We start from the raw sequence: 23,027 nt of genomic DNA, 5'->3' as shown, positions 1-23,027 counted from the left end.
CCGATGGTTTTTATGTTTTCTATAGTTTATTGCCACCCTGTGACGTTTGTTAGTGCAGGACAGCTACACTTTTTTCGCGCTCTGTAGCAGAGACTTTTTATTTACGCATTTTAAAAAATCTTTTTAGTTTATTATGTGCCCGCAATGATTTTCTGGCCACTTTTATGTTTACACTCTTTTAGTTCTCTACTTTTGGCTTCCTCAATTTTTTCAATAAATACCAAGTTTGGCCCGCGACTTTGTCCAAGTTTTTAATTTTGGCCCACTGTGTATTTGAGTTTGACACCCCTGCATTAGAGAGTTCATAACTGTCCGTTTTATTAAATAAGTAATTTTTTAAAATAAAATCTTGTACAGGTTTTGTTCTAGGACGTGAGGGAGGCGCCTTCCCCTCTATGCTCTTGCCCTTCCGGTTGGGCCTAGGGGGGCCCATTGGCTCAGGATGCCAGTACCTTCCCTGGATCCATGTGGCAGATCTGGCAGGGATCATCGCCCATGTCCTGGAATCCAAGAATGTGACAGGCATCCTCAATGGTGTGGCCCCTTCCTTCGACACCAACAAGGACTTTGCCCGGGCCCTCGGTGCGGCTCTGAACCGGCCCGCGCTTCTCCCGCTTCCTGCCTTCATGGTGAACGCCGTCTTTGGCTCCGAGCGTGGAGAGATGCTTCTGGAAGGGGTCAAGGTGCTGCCCAGGCGGACACTGGAGAGCGGGTACCGCTACGCTTTCCCAGAGCTGGGGCCTGCGCTGAGGGACATCCTGTCGTACTGAGAGAAAGGGGAACCTGCTCACCAAAGCTATGTCATGACAGGACAGTGCTGGCTGTATTAAGAATCATCTGGTTTCCTGAGGTGTTGCATATTTTTGGGGGGTCTTTAATATGGTTCTTTATTAGAAGTTTCATTTTGGTTACATTTAAACGGATTTAGATGATGCATGCGGCCAGCCTGTGTGCTGCTTGCTAGGATTTAATCACAAAACGCACCAGGGCCAATTCATTAGAATACTGTCCTCTGCCTGTTCCCCCACCATCACCACATGTAGCATGAAGGAACCCTGTCACCCAGTACCTGGAAGATGCCAGGCTTGCTCAGTGATGAAATGTAGCTGGTTTAATTTCCAATTCAGTGTACTGTACAATAGAACCAGGAAAAAAAACTGCTCCCAGAGTGCATGGTTTAAAATACATGAGCATATATTTACATGTATATAAAAATAAACTCACATTTGTAACAGGATTTTGTTTGTGCTGTTTTCCCACTTAAAAAATAAAGGCGTACTGTGAATGGTTTTCATAGTCTTCAAAACGCAACATTGTTGTTGAATTTATGTTTGTCCCATAAAACAGTTAACACGGCCCAGGAACGATCAAATATCCTTTATCTTCCATGGGGTGACCCTATAACTCCATGTTCAGGGGCACAGCTGAAGCCAGTCCTGGTTTTACCTCTCCCAGCATCCCCACCCCTATCCCCATATCACTGCATTGATCAAATTAACAGTTCACATCAATACATATTTTGGCATTTAAGCTAAGCCTGTCCTTTTTCAGGACTCTCTCGGGAGCTCTGCTATTATTTTGCTTTTCTTACAGAGCAAAATAGTTTGATGAAAAAAAATCACAGCGACTGGAATAAGATACAGAGGCTGATGTTGGGGGGTGGGTGCAGTCCAGTAGTTCAGCAGCAGTGCTGCATGGAAGATCAGGATTTGAGTCCTGGGCCAGGCTTCTTTTCCCTGAGCTAAAGCTTGCCAGCTGGATCCAGATTTTTGCTTGACAGGGTTGATCCAGGCCTGGGTTTACCCACTGTAGGGAGGGACTTCATTTTCATAGGAAATGCAGTGGGGAAATCAGAACTACAAGTCCCTGCCTACAATGGGGAAACCCAGGACCAGATCAACCCTGTCAGACAAATCTGGATCCATTTGGCAACCTCTGGGTTGGAGATGGCTGTGGGAGGTAGCTCTTATGGTCCCTGGGGGGAGGGAGGGAATCTAGGTCATTGCTCAACAGGGTACACCGAATGATCAGAATTGGGCACACCTGCACTCATTTTGGGAGGGAAGTGTAGTTCGTAGTACCTGGCTGAGGATGAAACCAGTGTAGTGGTGCGAGAGAAGACAGGAGGGTATGCGTTTAATGGGAACAAACATTCCAGGCATGAGGAAACCTTGAGGCCATAAAACAGAAGAATTCTATTGGTTGATGCTGAGTTAGGCAGATCACTGTATCTAGGTATTTAGGCTTCTGTTCCATCTCCTCCCTTGCTGCTGGTGCCTCAGTGAAATCCTACAGGGAATCATGGAGAGAAGAATTGGTCTGTGGCATAAGGAAGGATGGGAGAGGGGGCAGCCTCTCTCCAGCACACACATTAAATCAGTGCAGCAGAACATGCCAGAAGGACCAATGTGCTTCAGATTTCTTAAAAAGGGGTCTCTCCATTTGCATAAAATAATTTAATCTTGGGACTCCCAGAGGACCTCTCGAAGCTATCATTGTTAATTTCAGTCTTGGTGGACTCCTCTTTTTCCTAGAGAGGATGTTTGTGAGAGGCTGGAGAGTCTTCCAGTCATCTACCCCCCCCCCCCCTCCTTCAGAATCTAAGGTTCAGTATGAGCTCAGAGAGTTTATTGAGGTCTTGAGTGCAGGGTTCACTCTGCAAGACAAAATCCACCTTCAGCGTCTGTTCTGCAAAGATGTCCAGTAGCTTCTCACGCAGACAATCTGTCTCTTGTGGCAGCCTTGGTCTTTCTGCTCCCTCTACTGCTCTACTATCCTCCGTGCCACCTCCCACCCTTTGATTCCATGGCGTCAGGATTTCTGTGTGTGCGACAGGGTGGAGTGGGACCTGGACTGGATTCCTTTGGCCTGCAAACGTGTGGCTTTTCCTAGCCCTGGACCAGAGAAAAAGGATCAAAGATGTCAGGAGTGAAGGTATTAGATTAAATGAACAGAGAGAGACAGATGTCTGAGAGAGCTGCATTATGGTATAGGGATGGCTAAGTGAAGGGTTTAGCAAAGATTTATGTGTAAAATAGTACTCCAGATTTCAATCTATAACAACATTCCTTGCAACGAAAGTAAAGGATATTTAAAAGAATTGGCACCTTGCAGCTTTAATGGCTATGCCAAAGGAAATGGGAAATATATTTGCTGTATTCTGCTGTCTGGCCATAAGATGGTGCCATTATTTCACTTCTCAGAATTACCATCTACTGTTGGGGTGGGTGGGTGGGAGCAGAAAACCACACCCATGTTCTTCTTCCTGAAGTTTTTCTATTAAGATCTTTCAAAGAGTGGCACTGATAATATTGAGTTTTTAGTGTTGTGAGGCAGACTAGCTGTACCACACTCGAGTTTACCCATCAAACTTCCCTCTTCTCAAAGTCATGCTGAGGGTTTTCTTAGGGTCTCACCTGGGTTTCTGTGTCTTGCTCAGGAACTGGTCTAAACCTGGCCCATTTCGGCCAAGTGGATCATCTGGAACCAGGAAGATGTCTCCAGCAAAAGTGAATTGGAGCAGTCTGTTAGAGGCAAGAGAATACGTCAAATTCAAAAGCAGACTACAGAGAAAAAAACAAGAGATGAGAAAAGAGGGAGGGGAAGAAACCTGCGCGTGCTCAAAAAGATATTTAAAGCGTCACCAATGTGAAAACAGCATTTTCACATTGGTGATGCTTTAAATATCCTTTTGAGCACGTTTGGGTTTCTTTTCCCGCTGCTGAAGAGAAACGCTATAGGCGAACAAACCAAAATCTTTTTTTTTTTGTAAATCTGTATTAAATGTGGATCGGAGGGGGGGGTGTTGGATTTTTACTAGTAATATATGTATGATTTACATGATTTGGGTGGGGATAAGGGTTAAATCTTCTTGTTGTATGCTGTTGTAGATTTTCAAGTGATGTTGTATTTTAATTGTTTGATATTTGCTGTGCACTTGATGTAAATATAAAATGAATAAAGAATTAAAAAAAAAAAAATTTCCAAACTACCATAGTGCAAACAAACAATTTCAATATACATAAGTTTAAGTTTCAAGTTTAATAAAATTTTGATTTGATCGCAAAATCTTACTTCAATGTGATTTACACAAAATGCACATTAACTTACAGACATTAATGTACAACCATATCCTTCCTCCCCCCATCAAATAATCAGAAAAAGTATATACCTGCAGGAAACCTCCATATATTCCCCGAATGAAATTCCAATGCAAAATCCTCCCCCCTCCCACGCACCCTGGATGTGTATGCTTAAGGGTCGATAAAATAAAATCAATTATCATTCCTTACAGAACTTAGTCAATGGTTCCCAAACATCCATAAATTTCTTATACCGTCCCTGTTGTACGGCCATCGAACGTTCCATTTTAAAACCACAAACCAAAATCTTAATGCAGTTTGCTTGTTGATGTCTAAAAAAAACACTGACTTAAGACTGAGCTTTTCCTCTCTTCGTTAAGCTACTGGATTTAAGTTTTTTAGATGCAATTACAGTATAGTTACATTGCAGATGTCTCAAACAAGTACAGTACAATTAAGATACAGATCTTTTAATAAGCAACGAGACATTTTCTTCAGTTTCTATGCTGTCTCCAAGGTCAATGTTGGCCAGATCCATAATATTGTTGAAAAAGGACGAACTTCAATTGAGTCTTTGGCGAGTCTTTGGACTCTTTAAGAAGATACCTTATAGGCACCAAAACACTGGCCATGTTGAGTCAGTTCTGAGTCCATTCTAGGTTACGAACAAAGACCCTAGTGGAAACATCTCTTCATCCTTATTATAAGGTATCAACTTAAGTGATAAACAGGTCAAGGTGATTCACAAAATTATATAAACAGAGAAGCATGAAAGGAACACCAACGGTTTGGACCAGGATAGGAGACAGCTTCAACCATGAAACAAAAGACAACTATTCTTTTTTTCTCTATACACTTCTCCCTCCGTATTTGCTGTGATAGGGCATTAACAGACCCGCGAATACAGGAAAACAGTGAATAACTTTTTCATATGTTATTTGCTGTTTTCTATTAAAAACCATCGTGAATATGGTGAAACCGCGAATAACATGGTGGGAGACCTGGCCTGTCCTGAAGGAGAGGCAAAACATGGTGAAGAAAATGTTGGGAATCGGTGATTTTATCTGTAAATGCTTGGAATCAACGATTTCTCTATGCAAGCTGATGTAATTGGGGGGGGGGGGAGAAGTCAGCAAGCTAAAAACGTGAATAATCGAAACCGTGAATGCTGAAACCGCAAATACGGAGGGAGACGTGTACAAGGATTCTATTTCTGTTTCTTTGCTCTTTGTGGTATTTTAAAAAGATTGTCAGAAACCTTGGTGATATATCAATTATATAAAGTTATAATGAAGACAACACAACAAGCCATAGCACCCTTCTCCAAATGGAGAGAGGGAATACAATATAGATACATCTTCATTCAGCCAGAGCCATGTGTGGCTGCCAGAAAGTCCTCCTCTGGCGCAGCTTCTGGTTTCCGGTTGTGTCAAAGGAGGACTTTCCGGCAGCCACATGCAGCTCCGTCTGCTTGTAGAAAAAAATTCTAAATTGCCTGAAGGTAAGGGGAAGGGAGGGAGATGCCTGGATGGGCGTCGGCGGCGTCAACCTTTAGAAAGAAGGGAGGGGGTTGTGCACGATCGGTGACCATGCGTGTTCCCTCCCTTAACTGCACAGACAAGGCCATTCACCGCTCCAGGGGCGGTGAATGGCCTTCTCCCTGTACACATGGTGACAATTCCCCCCCCCCCCCACTGTTTTGGCAGGTTACCCGCGGCAACAGCCACCATGCCATTCTCTACCTGAACTACGTATTTACATTTTCCAACACCTTCCAACAGTTTCGATGGGCTTTAAAAACGCATCTTTTTATAGAATCTTTTGGAAGTTAGCTCTTTGTTGTAGTGTTCACCTGCATTCTTTATCTTTTGTGAACCGCATAGAACTTAGCGGTATACAAGTGAGTCTTATATTATGTATGTTATGTTATGTCTGTGCGATCTATAATTGAAAAAAAGAGCAGAGGTGACCAAGGTATCGAGCGAGCAAAATTAACTTTAATCAAAGTCCAATATATGCTTCAAAACAAAGGCCCGACGTGGGCTGTGTTTCGGCAAAACCACCTGCATCAGCGGTCCACTAGTATGCATGCCTCATAGAAAATCAGGTTTGACCAGTCTGGGAGAATTACAATGAACTATGACATGAGAAGATACAGTGGAAAAAAACACACAAATAGAACGCTGGCTCAAGGAACTGCGGTACCACATTGTAATCCAAATTCATCAGAAGTATTAGACTGTGATTTAAGTTATGTGGGCCAGCTTGATTCCTTGGTCATCTCTGCCCTTTTGTTTCAATTAGATCAGCATCAGAAGCTAGGAACAGTCTGAAAACCTATTTATTTATTAAAGTTTCAAGTTTATTTAAAAATTTTATAAACCGCCCGATCGGCCTTCTAGGCGGTGAACATGTTAAAAAACATATATGGTATAATCATTATTAAAAGCATTTAAAAACAATACAAAAACAAACAGAAACAAAGAAAGGGAAGAAGGGTAGAACTACGATTTATCAAGTAAGAAAGAGAACATATAGGGAAAGAACCAAAGGGAGGGTATCTAAAAATAGAATAAAACTATGTAGCCCTATAAAGGGCATTTAGGTCTCGAAAGCATCAAGGAAAAGAAATGTTTTTAAATTTGTTTTATAATGGTGAAGAGTTGATTCTTCCCGTAAGGGAACTGGAATATTATTCCAAAGAGATGGAGCGCTGACAGAGAACATAGTAGACCTCATTGTGTTGATAAACTTCAGAGATGGAACAGATAAAAGATTTTTAGAAGAAGATCTTAGAGTCTTAGAAGAACCATAGGAAATAAGAAGGTTATTGATAAATTCTGGTTGACTATTTTGTCTAGTTTCAAAGGTTAGTAAAATAATTTTGTATGTGATTCTATGTTCTACTGGCAACCAATGAGCTTTATAAAGGAAGGGAGTAACATGGTCTAACTTCTTTGCATTAAATATGATCTTCACTGCAGTATTCTATATAATAGTCTTCTTATTTCTTTTTTAGTTATGCCCTTATAGAGCGCATTACAGTAATCAATACAGAAAATCACGAGGGAATGGATCACGATATTCAGAGAAGTAGGCTCTAACAATTTGGCTATAGATCTAATCATTCGTAGACGGTAAAAACAGCGCTGAACCTCTGTGCTGATATGAAGATGATAACTGAGCTTTTTAATAGCTTTGAAGTGAAATGTATTTTACAGTTCATATAGGGTGAGCTTTTTATTAGCGTTATGCTAGTTTTCGTGATTGTATTTGGAAGAGTAGAATAATATGTTTGAGTATGTTTTGATTGTGCATGTTTTCTATTGTAACCCGCTTAGGTGATAAGCGGGGAAGAAATTTTCAAAATAAATAAATAAATGTTTCTTTTCTGGACATGTAATTCTTTCTCTGTGCCAACATATGCACAGGGAAAGAATTACAGGCCATTTAGACCAGTGGAAAGATAATATTCAAATTACATCTCCAATATGTATTAATAACATTCCAATCAAATCTGTTGACATGATTAAAATCTTAGGAGTAACTGTAGACAACCGACTCAACTTTCGTTCACAAACTGGTTCTGTGGTAAGAAGCTGCTTTTATAGACTTAGAATGATTAGATCTCTGGCAAAAATCCTGGAACCATCATCTATCATAATAAAACCCTTAGCGCGCATGCGCACTTCAAACTCCGTGATCCCTGCCTCCGTGATCTGTGCTTCCGTGTCACACATACGCAGTGGAAGGAGCCAGCGGCGGTTTTCCCATCGCCCTCCCTCGGTGACACTGGCTTCTTCTACAGCGCTTACGGAGGCACCTTACGCATGGACGCATGGAGGCGGTGACCATGGCGGCGACTCCCCCCTCCCGCCCTCACTCCATCTAACAGGACCAAGGAAAGCACAAAAATAATGGAAGCAGGCATACCGATGCTCAGCATCCGGACTGTGGTTGGCGGTTGTTCAGGCTGGGGAGGAGGCAAAAGGAGTGATTTAAGGGTAGGTAGGAGAAGAGGGCTGGAGCTGAAGCGTCTCAGTGCACGAGAACGAAAGACAGACATACAGAAAGACAGTGGGCAGGGGGAGAGAGAGAGAGACAGAGGGCCAGGGAGAGAGACAGACAGACAGAAAGAAAGATAGACAGCGGGAGGGAGAGAGACAGAAAGAAAGACAGACAGACAGACAGGGGGCCAGGGAGAGACAGACAGACAGGGGGCCAGGGAGAGAGACAGACAGAAAGAAATACAGACAGACATATATTCTAGCACCCGTTAATATAACGGGCTTAAACACTAGTCAATTAATATTTTAATTCATTCACTTATCATTTTGAAAATAGATTATTGTAACTCCTTATATCAGGGAATCTGTCAGAAAGATATTAGGCGCTTACAGTTAGTACAGAACACATCCATCAAAGTGATTACAAACTCTGGAAAATTCAAACATGTTACTCCTCTTTTAAAAAAAGCCCATTGGCTTCCGATTGCCCTTTTAATATTCAAAACCCTCAAAACTAAATAACCAGCATTCCTTGATAAAAATCTTATACCTTATGAATCTGGACAGCATCTACTTTGGGTTCCTTCTTTAAAAATAATAAATACCCGTAGAACAACAATATTCTCAGTGACCACACCCACACTCTGGAACGCATGACCCACTTATCTTCGGGCAGAGCAGAACTTAGATAAATTTAAAGGAGCTTTAAAAAGCTTCTTATTCATTGATGCTTTTGGCTAATTATGCTACTATTTTTTTTCTTATTGAACCCCTTAGTCCTTTTGTTTTTTTCCCATATATGTTTTCTTTTCTGTATTTATTCTAGTTCTCCCCCCTATCCTTTTGTTCTTATTACATTTATTTTGTGTCTTGTTCGTCTGAGTATATTTCATCTGTTTAATATTGTTGTTTTAATTCTGTTTTTATCTCTGTTCTTATCCCTATTTTATTGCTGTAATACGCTTAGTATTTTGATAAGCGTTTTATCAAATTTACAATAAACTTGGAAACTTGGAGTCCCCCCTTGCCAGTCAGGTTTTCAGGATATCCACATTGAATTTGCATAAACTTGATTTGCATACACTGCCTCCATTATATGCAAATTTCTTTCATGCACATTCATTGTGGATATCTTGAAAACCTGACTGGCAAAGGGTATGCCAGGACCGAGTTGAGAAACACTGGTTTAGACTATTGTAATATGCTGTTTTTAGGTTTAAGTCAGGCCAATTTGCATTATCTACAACCATAAGAACATAAGAAGTTGCCTCCACTGAGTCAGACCAGAGGTCCATCTCGCCCAGCGGTCCGCTCTCGCGGCGGCCCATCAGGCCAACTGCCTGAACAGTGGTCTCTGACTAATTTTACAAATTACCTCTAATCCTATCCCTATAACCTTACCTCTACTCTTATCTGTACCCCTCAATCCCTTTGTCCTCCAGGTACCTGTCCAGACCTTCTTTGAAGCCCTGTAGCGTGCTTCTGCTTATCACATCCTCCGGTAGCGCGTTCCATGTATCCACCACCCTCTGGGTGAAAAAGAACTTCCTGGCATTTGTTCTAAACCTTTTCAAACCGATTCAAAACTCAGCTGCTAGGATTATAACAGGCCTGCATAAAAACGATCACATCATGCCAGTCTTGTTCAAATTGCACTGGCCTGCCTGTGGTTAAACGCATCAAATTTAAGATGCTTTGTCTGTTTTTTCAAGGCATTTCACCTTTCATCCCCTGAATATTTAAGCAAGAAGTTGTCCAAATACTCAGCGGGAAGATCCTTGTATTCTTCGCATAAAGACTTTTTTAGTGTGCCTTGCCCAAAAGAAATCCAACTGAAGTCCACTAGATAAAGAGTTTTCTCCTATGCTGGGCTGGCGCTCTGGAATTCACTCCTAGAAGGCTTTCAGGATGAACTATCTTATGCTTTTGGTAAACAATTGAAGTCCATCCTTTTTCAACGTTATGGATCTGTCTAAAATTGACCTCGGAGACGGCATAGAAACTGAAGAAAATGTCTCGTTGCTACTCCGTATTACTTGCTTATTGAGAGATCTGTATCTTAATTGTACTGTACTTGTTTGAGACATCTGCAATGTAACTATACTGTAATTTCATCAAATTAGATTTGTAAACTGCTAAGTACATTGGTCCTAGCGGTATATCAACTGCAAACAATCCAATCCAATCATGTTGCATAAACTTCTTTAGTGTAACAGATTGGGTAATAGTTTTGGGGTTTTTTTTTGGGGGGGGGGGGAATACATTAGGCCAGTGTGCCGCGAGAGGCACATCCTTTAAGCAATCAGCCGTCGCCTCTCCTCAGGCATCTCGCGGCACACCTGGAATTTGCCGCAGCCCTGCCTGCAACCTCTCACCTTTCCTTAATGATCACTTTCCATTTCCCAGACTCCTGAGCCATGTCCCTGAGGTTGTCGTTGGTGAGGATTACGCCGTCCGTCTGCTCAGCGAGCTGCAGCAGGAATCTGTGGATGAGCGACAACAGTGGTTACAAGGCGCTGACCTTAGAACTAAGGGGGCAACTCTATAACTTATTCGCCACAAGTGACATTGGTATAACAGCTTCTGAGCATGCCTAAGCCATATAGAATACTAGCACAATGAAATCTAGGTGTGCCCTCTTACAAGTCCATGGGTGGTTACAGAATTGTGTGCATGGCATGATGCACTTGGGTCTATAAGTCAGGGGTAGGCAACCTTGGTCCTCGAAGGCCGCAACACAGGATTTCCCCAATGAATATGCATGAAACCTATTTGCATGAACTGTCACCAGTGCATGCATATAGATCTTATGCATATTCATTGGGCGAAAACCCGATTGAGTTGTGGCCCTCGAGGACCGAAGTTGCCGACCCATGCTCTAAGTTGTGCATGATGGTTAGCAACATGTTCATGGCTTGTTCCTACGCTGCCACAGGCACACCCACTTGGAGCTGCATACTAAACACCTTATAGAAGACCACCTAGCACTTACCTATGTAAATGCTGATTAGTGGCAGTATTCTGTAATGAGCAGCAGTGATGTAACCAGACACAATATTTTGGATGGGCCCTTCCATACTTCCTCTTCTTCCCATAGATATTTAACAAAAAAATACAGGTTTTTTTTCACCTATCCTGTATCCAACATTTTTCCCCTCTCTCCTCTGCGGCATTCTGGCATATGCCCTCCTGTCTCTAAATTCCTGTCCCATCCCAGTACCTTACATGCCTCCCCATTGCCTGCACCAGCCCTGTAGGCTTTCCTCTGCTGTATTCTACCCTCTGACTTCATATCCTGTTTCCCGATGTCACTTCTTGTTTCCTATCTGTTTCTCACCCCATCTCCCTCTTTCAGATACCTGTCATCGTATGGTGTTATCCGTTTGCCTTCCACAATGCGAGAGGGTGTGAAGGAGAGAAGTCCCAAGGCATTCAGCTCGGTCAGAAAATGCTGCTCTGTAGGCCATAGAGAGCAGGGAGAGGGTGAGTGATTGAACAGTTTTAATACAAGGTTGTTGCATGTAAGGATGGGGGGAGGGGGGTGTCTCGTGAGCAATGCTGTATCAAGGTCTATGCAAGCGTGTGGTCACAGAGGGGCACACCATTTTCTCTCACTGATGGCGGCAGTGGTGAGGGTAGATAAGTCAGACAGTGCACAATTGCAGCTTGTTGCGGTCCTACGTATGAGCGCTGCTCAGATAGAAAGCCCCTGCAGGACAGACACACTGCAGTAGACAGTCATGGACTCCCCTTAACAGAGACATGAACCCTGCTGTCTTCTTCCCCTTCAGAAGTCACAGAATCACAGAGCTCCCTGCATCAACCACAGACCTCCCACCACCACCTCCACCAAATCATCTCATTTTAAGGATGAGTATTTATTTGCAAATTCCTCTGCAAAAGAGACTCAGTATAAATTGGTTTTAAAAGCTCATTCCTATTCCAAGCTCCAAAATTGTGGAAAAATTTGCCATCTGACATTGGGATCTGGAGACTGCTATTTGTACATTTATAAATACTGTTGAATCTGGTAATCTGCAATCTTCCAGCTCTTGTGCTTGGCTTTTTATTATATGTGATCAGTTGGACCCTCTGGGGATTGGGCAGAAGATAAGTGTGAAGATTAATTAGATTCACCATAGTAAATGCAGATACTGTGTCCTCTCAGCTTCCCGCTAGGTGGCACACAGCACCGATAACAATTCCTGCCTTTTGTTCTTTTACTTCTGCAAGTTTTTGCACTAGAATTTAATAGCAATTCTTTTGGAAACAGGCTAAACCAATTAATTCTTTGTATTCTCTAACCCTGCTTTATTCTTTCATTAGAGGACCAAAAAACTGCAAAAGAAGCCAGAGGAAGAACAGTTTAGGGCTTAGGGGCTGAAGTTAATGTAAGATTCTGCATTGAGGTTAGGGTTAGGATTAGAGACCAAAGTCTGGAATTATACATTAGATTGGAGTTAAGGAGCTAGTGGGAGGGAAAGAGCATGTATTACCTTTAGCTTTGCTGTCCTTCTTCATCCTCCACTGGGGAACAAGGACAGTGAGCTCACGATGTCCTCGGTCCCAAAAATGCTGTACAGCCAGAGCAATGCCCCGGCAGGAGAAGAACTGGTTGAGTCCGTGCCTGAGAGCAAAGAGAAAAAGAACCCTGGTGTTGGACATTGTCAACAGAGTATGCTCAGCAAGGAAAAGGCAGCAGAGAATGAATGCAAAAAGAGAGGGTCCAGAAATGCACTGGGATATACAAATGTAGCCTGTAGATCCCAGAATGCACTATGATAGGGGGAGGAGTTATAAAAAAATGAGACTACAGGTCTAAGAATGCACTGGGCTGGAGGCAGATAAAGAGGGCCCCAGAGGGTGCTTCATACACACTCACACCATGGCTACGTTGCTTCCATCAATAATAATATGCCGCAAGTTCTCCTTTCCCGGTTTGTTTCTGAGGTTCAACTGGAACGGTGTCTGCATGGCCTCATTGAACCTCTGTACTCCTGTCACCACAGAAGCTGCCTGCTGCCCAGAACTCCTTCTGCTCTCTGCCTCGGCCCAGGTCCCTGCTGTGGCCTGACATATATCTTCCACTGGCTCTTGCGTTGATGCCTGTCTAATGTCAGGGGTGGAAGAGCCTGATGTTAAGGCACTGGCAACCTTTAGAACACTAGCTTCAGAAACAGCTGTCCATGGCCTGTTCTCGGGAGGGCCACAGGGGACTCTTCTGGATGGAGATCCATGGTATTTCCTCTCAGACATCTTAGGACTCTCAGTGCCCTGAGCTTTACCCTCATTAAGCTTCCTCAGCAAAGTTGCCAAGGAGCCTTCCTTCAAGTCTGTAATTTCACTTGGCGAATACCCACAATTCTCTACTGCTGATTTCAACACCTCCAGTAGATACTCATTATCTGCTCCTGTTGTTTCCACCCTATCACCTGAATTAGTCCACAGGGTGGGGCTGCCTGGCCTCTGGGGCTCCTGATCAATTTGTAGCCTGTCCAGGATCTCTGATGGCTCCTGAATTCCTTCCTCCACCAGCACCTTTTTAACCATTCCTTCCTCATATCCCATGGTCTTGAAGAAGTTTAGAAGCATACAGAACTCCTTTTCTGTCCCTGAGGACATCAAAACACTCTGGCTAAGTTCTTCATCCTCCTCCTTCTCACCATTGGATTGGGAAACATCCTTCAGTAGTCCAGGGAGCTTTGGATGTTGCCCGTTCTGGCCTTGTATATCTACTTGGGCTGGTGTGACATCAAGTCTTTGGAGGTCATCCTCACTGTATAAATATATTTGGGGAACTTCAGGTTCCCCACTTGTTCCTGTTCTTATCTGGTGATTTCTGGGCTGAGGAGAACCTGGCAATTCTCCTGGAGAAGAATCGCTGAAATCTGGCATGGGTCTGGATGCTCTTTGTTGCAACACTTGCCTTCTTTGACCAGCTTCTTGAGACCTAACTAAGTCTCTAGGGCAGACTTCTGAAATCTCTGGCTTCTTCCAAGGCACAGGTGGACCTAGAAGCCTACTGTTTGGGTTCTGGGCTTTATGAGGAAGGTTTGTCTCATCCTTATGGAGAACCACCTCCCTCACTAGGTTCAGCAGCTCCTCTTTCACAGAGCTAGGCAGGATTAGGAGGTCCATGGTGTGTTTGTCAATATTAGCCTCCACCAGGCCCTTGAATTCTCTCTTCACCCTAGCTTCCTGCTCCTCAGGCAGCCTGGGGTTCTTTTGGTAGCGCTCCACAAACTCGTGGATCCGGCTCTGAGCCATGACCACTGATTCGGTCAACCCTGAGATCTGGAGGGAGCCGTGGGCATTCAATGAGATGCTGGCAGAAGTCCCACTGACAAGGCAGTTCAAGAAGAGTCCATTGGCTCCCAGAAAGATACAGTTCATATCCTTGGGGTAGGAAAGGGGTTCAGTCATTTCTGGGTTGCAGAGTCCTTTGATATAATCCTAAACAAAAACAAAGAAATAGAGTTTATATATATGACTGAGCTTCCAGAGAATCAAACGAGTAAAACAGCTATTTTAGAACCTTTGCTTGTTCCTTGCAGTTTTACGTGAGGGACTGTAAATTCCAGGTCCTAAATCCCATCCTTAATTTGGGTACTTATTCACAGATCAGGTTCATGAGACTGTATCCATTAGATTAGTGGTTCTTAAACCTGTCCTGGGGACCCCTATCCAGTCAGGGTTTCAAGATATCCCATATTTGGTCTGGCCCCCACCTACTTGGTTTCCCACTTCAATCTGGCAAGTTATCTTAGGCCCACACGAAGAATACATATGTTCACCTATCCGACAATAAAAGCCTGCCACTACAAAAGATTCTTAGACAGAACTCTTGCTTTCCAGGCAGGCAAATGGAACGACTGGCTTAGTAACGTTTTCGCACTCTCTTCATCCTATTTCAGTTTTAGAAAACTATTCAAAACGAGTCTGTTCAATCGATTTGTTAACTAAGAATCTACTCAGCATTGCTTATTCAATCCAGTAACCCTAAGAACTCTATAGCTTTCACCTTCTTTATTATGTAAGATTGTATTGCTGACTTTGATTGTAACCTCTTTGCTGATTGTCCAGCGCCTCTTGCTGTAAACCGCCTCAAACTTATATGGCTTTGGCGGTATATAAGAATAAAAATTAGTATTATTATTAATGAATATGTATGAGGCAGATTTGCATATAACGGGTGACAGGCAAGCAAATCTGCCTCATTAATATTAGGGATATATTGAAAACCCGACTGGATGGGGGTCCCCCAGGACAGGCTTAAGAACCACTGCATTAGATTATATTATCATCATTAAACAGATTCTAAGAGAAATCCAGAACTGGCCTAAAATCTCAAGCTAGCCCCAGCCTGGTGCATTATAATAATAATAATAATAATTTTATTTCTTATATACCGCTATACCATAAGTTCAAAGTTTACAACAAGATACGTACAATGAGGGTAAGAGATGTAATGGGAAGAGAAAAAAAAGTACTTTCAGGGATACAAATTACAAATGGAAGAGAACCAAGTTGGTTTGAATCAAAAGGATGTCCTTAGTCAGAGATTGGGGTGCGGGGGTAAAACAATTTGGGTGGAAGAGCATGAGTTAATCTAAAATCAAGAGAAATTGGGGAATGGGATGAGGATGGCTGAGGGGGATTGGACCAGAATTGGGATTAGAATATGTTAAAGAGACGGGTCTTCAATGATTTTCTGAAGTCAGCGTATGAAGTGGCCTCGAGTATGGGTTTTACGAGCCATGTGTTCAGTTTGGCTGCCTGGAATGATAACATTCTGTCAAGGAACTTCTTGTAATGACATGATTTCAAGAAGTGATGGATGAAATCAGGGACTACAAATCCCAAGCTGCTCTGATATGTAAATTCAGAACCAGGACTGACTAAGATGGCTCCCTCCTGGAACTGGGTAATATAGCAGTTCTGCGAAACAATGGATGGGGGCTTCAGGGAGGAAGGAGATGGGAGAGAGTAGGAAACTGTTTTTTAAGGTCTGCTCCAGAGAGCAGCGAGATTGATTTAGAAGTGTGTAACACTCATTTAAAGGCTTTCTCATTTCCACACTCTCTGAATCCCTTTTCTCAGTTATTGGATCCTCAGTGCCACTGCTTTGATCCTACTGTGGAAACTTATGTGCAATCTTTTAGCCAGTTGGGAGGTCAGTGTTTCTTTAAATTAGACCCAGATAATCAATGCTTGCCCCTAACCAAGTACCAGCACTGACTGTTCAGGCACAAGGCGGCTGCCTGGAGTTACCTGTATGTGACTGACGTTTAATGGCAGCACCTGGAGAGCTTCTCAGGGTAATCTTTTTTTCTGTCCTGTTAACAAGATAGTTACCAGGTACTGCTGCTTAGTATCAACGATGCCCAGATAACACCTGTCTCTGCTCCAACTCTATCCTAGAGCACTTATACACCACCCTGGGTTGGCTACTGTTGAAAGCAGGATGCTGGGCTTTTCAGTTCCAAAATCTTATTGAAATTTTATATACTAACATGTAAAGCCGGAGAAACATATTAAACAGATTGCTCGTAACATTATTAACACAAAGCAAAGCATATTAAAAGACGAAATCCCTGAAATGAAATTCCTTCCCCCCACCCCCCACCCATCCCATTTGCAGAGGGTGAAAAACCAACATACATCCATATCTACATGCATACATCTCTATTCTTTCATTATAATTCAACTATTACCTGTAAAATTTGCAGACGACACCAAACTATTTAGTGGAGTTAGGACTAAAGAGGACTGCGAAGATTTACAAAGGGACCTGAACAAGCTGGGAGAGTGGGCGACGAGATGGCAGATGAAGTTTAATGTAGAGAAATGTAAAGTCTTGCATGTAGGAAACAGAAACCCAAAGCACAGCTATACGATGGGAGGGCTGCTAATGGGTCAAAGTACCCAAGAAAAGGACTTGGGGGTAATAGTGGACAAGACAATGAAGCCGTCGGCACAGTGCGCAGTGGCCGCTAAAAAGGCAAATAGAATGCTAGGTACTATCAAGAAAGGTATTACAACCAGAATGAAAGAAGTTATCCTGCCGTTGTATCGGGCAATGGTGTGCCCCCATCTGGAGTATTGCGTCCAGTATTGGTTGCCGTACCTAAAGAAGGTTATGGTGATAGTCGAGAGGGTTCAGAAAAGGACGACACGATTGATAAAAGGTATGGAAAACCTTTCATGTGCTGAAAGATTAGAGAAACTGGGGCTCTTTTCCCTACAGAAGCGGAGACTTAGAGGGGACATGATAGAGACTTACAAGATCATGAAGGGCATAGAGAAAGTGGAGAGGGACAGATTCTTCTAACTTTCGATAAATACAAGAACGAGAGGGCATTCGGAAAAATTAAGAGGGGACAGATTCAGAACAAATGCTAGGAAGTTCTTCTTCACCTAGAGGGTGGTGGACACCTGGAAAGCGCTTCCAGAGGGTGTCATAGGACAGAGTACAGTATTGGGGTTCAAGAAGGGATTAGATAACTTCCTAAAGGAAAAAGGGATAGAGGGGTATAGATAGAGGATCACTATACAGGTCCTGGACCTGATGGGCCGCCGTGTGAGCGGACTTCTGGGTACGATGGACCTATGGTCTGATCCAACAGAGGCACTGCTTATGTTCTTATGTTATGTTCTTAACTCTTGTATGGGCACCCATAATGATCTAAATTTGGCCCCTTTACCTCTCTTCTCCATTATGACCGCCTCATATTTCCCAACTAAACACACTGAATTCTACCAAAATTGGAAAGTTAACAAGTATGCATTTTTCCAAGATGCTGGGCTTGGTAGACCTTCGGTCTGGCCCAGTGCAGCGATTCTATGTGAGCCAAATATAGGACAATTAAGCCATTGTGACATCACTGCTGAGGTTGGCTCTTAGGCATTGGTGGAACAAGGCATTCTGACATCACAATCTCAGCTCTGGAATGTTGTTACTCTTTGGGTTTCTGCCAGATTCTTGGGACCTGGGTTGGCCACTGTTGGAAACAGGATACTGAGCTTGATGGACCTTTTGTCTGTCCCAGTATGGCAATTCTTATGTTCTTATGATGTTCAGCAGCACTATCAGGTTAAATGCGGTTGGATATTAGTGCCTCCGCTACCCAGTTCATCTATGCTAAATATCGACCCCTGAGTGGAAAGCAATGTTCTACCAAGAGAAATTACCCAAAACATGTATATCCTGGTTGCACCATCTGAAAAATCTCTTCTTTGGCGTGATAAACCTCATTCTTTGGGATTGGTTCCATCTGAAATTAGGATGCAGGATGTCAAAAGTTAGGCTGAGGTTTAATAACTCATCACTTTGGAGTCCAGAGACTAGAGTCCCCCCTCACCCTTCCTTGAACTCTGGAGTTAAATTTTTCCACTTCCTAAATCTAGGATCTACTGTAAATTTCTCCCTTTTCTCTGAGTTGTTTGAATTCTACATAATTAGGACATTATATAGCGGACTAAAGTGTTTTTTAATTGAAAATTAAGCAAGTGACCCTTTTCCATCCCATTGTTTTTTACCTTTGCCCTTTTTTTTTTCTTTATGAATTTAATTTAATTCTATTTTCCTTTTGTGTCTTGTTTTGTCAAAGTTGTATTCAGTGTGTGTGTGTGTGTGTGTGAGGGGGGGGGGGTTACCCTGATTTTATTATTACTTGTAAATCGCATTGGATTGTGATTTTGCAATCTAATCAAACTTTGAAATAAACTTGAAACTTGACTGTGGACCTAAATTCTTCTTTGTCAAGAATCCAGTGCCTAAAATCTACCACACCGTCAATCTCTACTGAACCCATGGGCTAGAATCTCCATCCAAGACTCAGAGCACTTGGCAGCAATGTCAGTGAGAAAACTAATTCAATGTAGTGGTAAACAGAGTTTACTTTGAAGAAAGGGATGTCACCAATGGTGTGTTTCCAGCATTTGATTCCTGGTCAGGCTCTTTTTAACATTTTTGAGAGCGATATTGCTGAAGGTCTGTCTAGTGAGTTTGCCTCTTTGTCGATGATACTAAAATCTGCACTAGGGTAGATGCCCCTGATGGTGTGGAAAACATGAGGAAGGACCTGGTAAAGCTTGAAGCATGGTCTGAAATTTGGCAGCTAAGGTTCAATGCTAAAAAAAATGTAGGGTGGTGCATTTGGAGTGAACCCTCCCCCTCCCCAGGGAATGGTACAGTTTAGGAGATGAAGAACTTTCATGCAGAAAAGAGGAACGGGACTTGGGTGTGATTGTATGTGATAATGTTAAGGTGGTCAAACAGGTTGAAAAGGTGACGGTGAAAGCTAGAAAGATGCTAGGTTGCATAGGAAGAGGTATGGCCAGTAGGAAAAAGGAGATATTGATGCCCCTGTATAAGACTCCGGTGAGACCTCATTTAGAATATTGTGTACAGTTCTGGAGGCCGCACCTTCAAAAAGATATAAAAAGGATGGAGTTGGTCCAGAGGAAGGCTACTAAAATGGTACATGGTCTTCGTCATAAAGCTTAAAGATCTCAATCTGTATACTGGTACTTTGGAGGAAAGGCGGGAGAGGAGAGATATGATAGAGACATTTAAATACCTACGTGGTGTTAATGCGCACAAGTCAAGTGTCTTTCAGTTGAAAGGAAGTTTGGAATGAAAGGCCATAGGATGAAGTTAAGAGGTGATAGGCTCCGGAGTAATCTAAGGAAATACTTTTTTACAGAAAGGGTGGTGGATGCATGGAACATTCTCCCGGAAGAAGTGGTGGTGACAGAGACTGTGTCTTAATTCAAGAAAGCGGAAGGAAGAGAGAGGAAGAGATAATGGTTACTGCGGATGAGCAGAATGGATGGGCCTTTTGGCCTTTATCTACCACCAAGTTTCTATGCATACTTTGGAGGAAGGGCGGGAGAGGGTAGATATGATGGGACAAGTACATAGGATCTCTTTGGGAGAGGAAGAAATAGCAGATGTTATGGATGGGCAAACTGGGTGGCAAGTCGATAAAATCATGCCAAAATGCTGGTGCCGCGAAGGGGCAAACATAGCACCAATTCTGTTTAATTCATTATGAAATAACAGCACAGCATGTAGATATCTAAGCGTGATGGCTTATGCCATGTCAAGGGCAGGTTGCCCTAAAGTGACACCACGCACAGAATTCTATAAGTCGCGTGTTCCACTAGACAGAACCCCTATAACAACACCTATGCTCCGAAAGATACTGCCTACTCTAATTTGCATGTTAAGCTTCATGCACACCACGTTTACAGATCGCTCCTAGCTAGGGTTACCAAATGGCTCCGGAAAAAGTCATTGCTTTCAATAGAAGTAAAACCCGGATATTTCAATCCGTCCTCCTTTTTTTGGAGCCATATGGTAATCCTACGCCAGGGGTGTCCAATGTCGGTCCTCGAGGGCCGCAATCCAGTCGGGTTTTCAGGAATGAAAGCAGTGCATGCAAATAGACCTCATGTCTATTCATTGGGGAAATCCTGAAAATCCGATTGGACTGCGGCCCTCGAGGACCGACATTGGACACCCCTGTCCTACGCCTAGCCCTTAAGCACGCTTTTACCAATATATCTGTAGGCTGGAACTGGGTAACTTGGCACATCTGCAAAAAAAAGTGTAATAGTCCAATAAAAAAAAGGTATCGTCTTATTTTCCTTTCCTTTTTTTTCTATTTTATTAATCATTTTCTCTGTTTCTAAGCTCTTTGCAGCCTTCAGTTTTCCTATAGGCCGCAGAATCCTGGCCACTTTTTGGTCTAGCAGTGATGATCTCTTTCCAAAAATACTAGGACTAGGGGACATGCGATGAAGCTACTAAGTAGTAGATTTAAAACAAACCAGAGAAAGTATTTCTTCACACAACGTGTAATTAAACTCTGGAATTTGTTAATAACCTAAGAATAGCCTTACTGGGTCAGACCAATGTCTCATCTAGCCCAGTATCCCGTCTTCGTGGAGGCCAACCCAAGTCACAAGTACCTGGCAAAAACCCAAATAACAGCATTCCATGCTACTGTCCCGGAGAATGTGGTGAAATCAGTTAGCTTAGCGGGGTTTTAAAAAGGTTTGGCTAATTTCCTAAAAGAGAAGTCCACAGGCTGGCTTGGGGAAATTCACTGCTTATTCCTAGGATAAGCAGCATAAAATCTGTTCTATTACCTGGGACCTAGCTAGGTATTTAGAACCTGGGTTGGAAACAGGATACTGGGCTTGATGGACCTTCGGCAACTCTTATGTAGCCCTTCCCTCCATCAGATTTTACTATTAGAGACCAAAATGAAGGTTTTAATTGGTAACAAGGCTGATAGCTGTCTGTCCTCATTTTAAGCTTACAACAGAGACAGTTTAACTAACTTCCTGTTTCTGGTGCCAATGGTATTTAAACATGGACAAAGGATCACAGAGGGCTGTTTACATCCTACACTGTGCTGCGGAAAGATACACACTGGCCACCCTTCCCACACCTCCTGCCCCATTACAGATGAACCAAGTTACTGAGTTTCAGGGTGGAGATTTTGGGCACTCTTGGTTTTGAGTTACATCCCAAAGCAGTGTGGGATTTGTAGTGCCTGATCTGCCCACTGAAATCGGTGCTGCATGTCCCATAAGGGTTACCGTGTGGCTGCAGAAAAAGGAGGACGGATTAAGACGTCCAGGTTTTACTTCCATTGAAAGCAATGGAGACATCTGGCTTTACTTCTACTAAAAAGCAATGGAAGTAAAACCCAAATGTCTCAGTCCGTTCTCCTTTTTCTGGAGCCATAGGGTAACTCTACCCATAATGCGCCAGTTTGGAGGTGGTCAGAAATCCAGGACTGTCTGCCTCAAAATCTCCAACCTGGAACTGGATAACTTGACATTTGTACAATTACAGATCATGGACTGTAACAGTGCAAGATTTAGAGATATACATGTACTTCCCTATCACAGGCAGGGTACATCACAAGGTGCAGAAGTACAATATTTATTTGCACATACACTGTTGTACCACAGGGGAGATATCACAAGGGTACCAACAGTGCTGCTTCACACACACATGCTTTCACACCCATGCTTACACTGACACACGCTTTCACAGACATGCTTACACACACACACACGCTTACAGACACACACATATGCTTTCACACACACGCTTAGACACACACATTCAGATACGCTTACACACACACACACACACGCTTACAGACACACGCATTCACAGACACGCTTACACACACACTCTTACAGACACACACATGCTTTCAGACACGCTTACACAGACACACACACACACATGCTTACACACACACACACGTTTACACAGACACACACTTACACAGACACACACACACATGCTTTCACACACACGCTTAGACACACGCATTCAGATACGCTTACACACACACGCTTACAGACACACATTCACAGACACGCTTACACACACACCCGCTTACACAGACACACACGCTTACACAGACACAAACACATGCTTTCAGACACGCTTACACAGACCAGACACATACACATGCTTTCACACACACACGCTTACACAGACACACACACTTACACAGACACACACACACATGCTTTCACACACACGCTTACATAGACACACACACATACTTACACCCACCCACACCCATACACTATAGATTAAGTACAGCACAGATAGCAGAGGCAAGCTTTGCTTTCACACATATAAATTATAATCATTTTGCTTTCCTGCTGTTTGATTTACCTTTGCTTTGTTGAGGTTGTCCCTCAGGCCCAGCAGCTGCAGCCAGATCTGCTGGGCCCCCTGGCTCTCCCGGGGCCCTTGAACCCGGCCAAGGATCCCGAGGATGTTCAGCTCCACGTCAAACAGTTTCTCGATACGGCGCCTCTCCTCACGCACCGCTTCTTCCCACTCCTGGCAGATGGCAAATTCGTCCAGGACCCACCCTTCACCCCGCGACAT

The 23,027-nt window shown here is 43.1% G+C and overlaps 2 protein-coding genes across 3 annotated transcripts in view; one reads left to right on the top strand and one right to left on the bottom strand.

Moving 5' to 3' along the window:
* Nucleotides 1-1,311, top strand: part of SDR39U1 (short chain dehydrogenase/reductase family 39U member 1) — an 11,594-nt gene extending 10,283 nt beyond the window's left edge. For both annotated transcript variants that reach the window (XM_033924654.1, XM_033924653.1), the window contains exon 6: nt 358-1,311. In XM_033924654.1, the coding sequence (XP_033780545.1) occupies nt 358-770 (413 nt within the window). In that variant the 3' untranslated portion in view covers nt 771-1,311. The remainder of the gene's footprint in view (nt 1-357) is intronic.
* On the bottom strand, nt 1,172-23,027 carry KHNYN (KH and NYN domain containing). The gene is made up of 7 exons (XM_033923182.1): nt 22,809-23,027; nt 12,972-14,542; nt 12,586-12,716; nt 11,449-11,545; nt 10,465-10,572; nt 3,417-3,524; nt 1,172-2,894 (listed from the first exon to the last, which is right to left on the bottom strand). The coding sequence occupies exons 1-7, from the start codon at nt 23,025-23,027 to the stop codon at nt 2,594-2,596; spliced, it is 2,535 nt and encodes an 844-aa protein (XP_033779073.1). The 3' UTR covers nt 1,172-2,593.

Source organism: Geotrypetes seraphini, chromosome 16 (assembly GCF_902459505.1).
Source record: "Geotrypetes seraphini chromosome 16, aGeoSer1.1, whole genome shotgun sequence".
Lineage (NCBI taxonomy): Eukaryota > Metazoa > Chordata > Amphibia > Gymnophiona > Dermophiidae > Geotrypetes > Geotrypetes seraphini.
The sequence above is the reverse complement of the archived record's forward strand: the minus strand, read 5'-3'. Positions and strand labels throughout refer to the sequence as shown.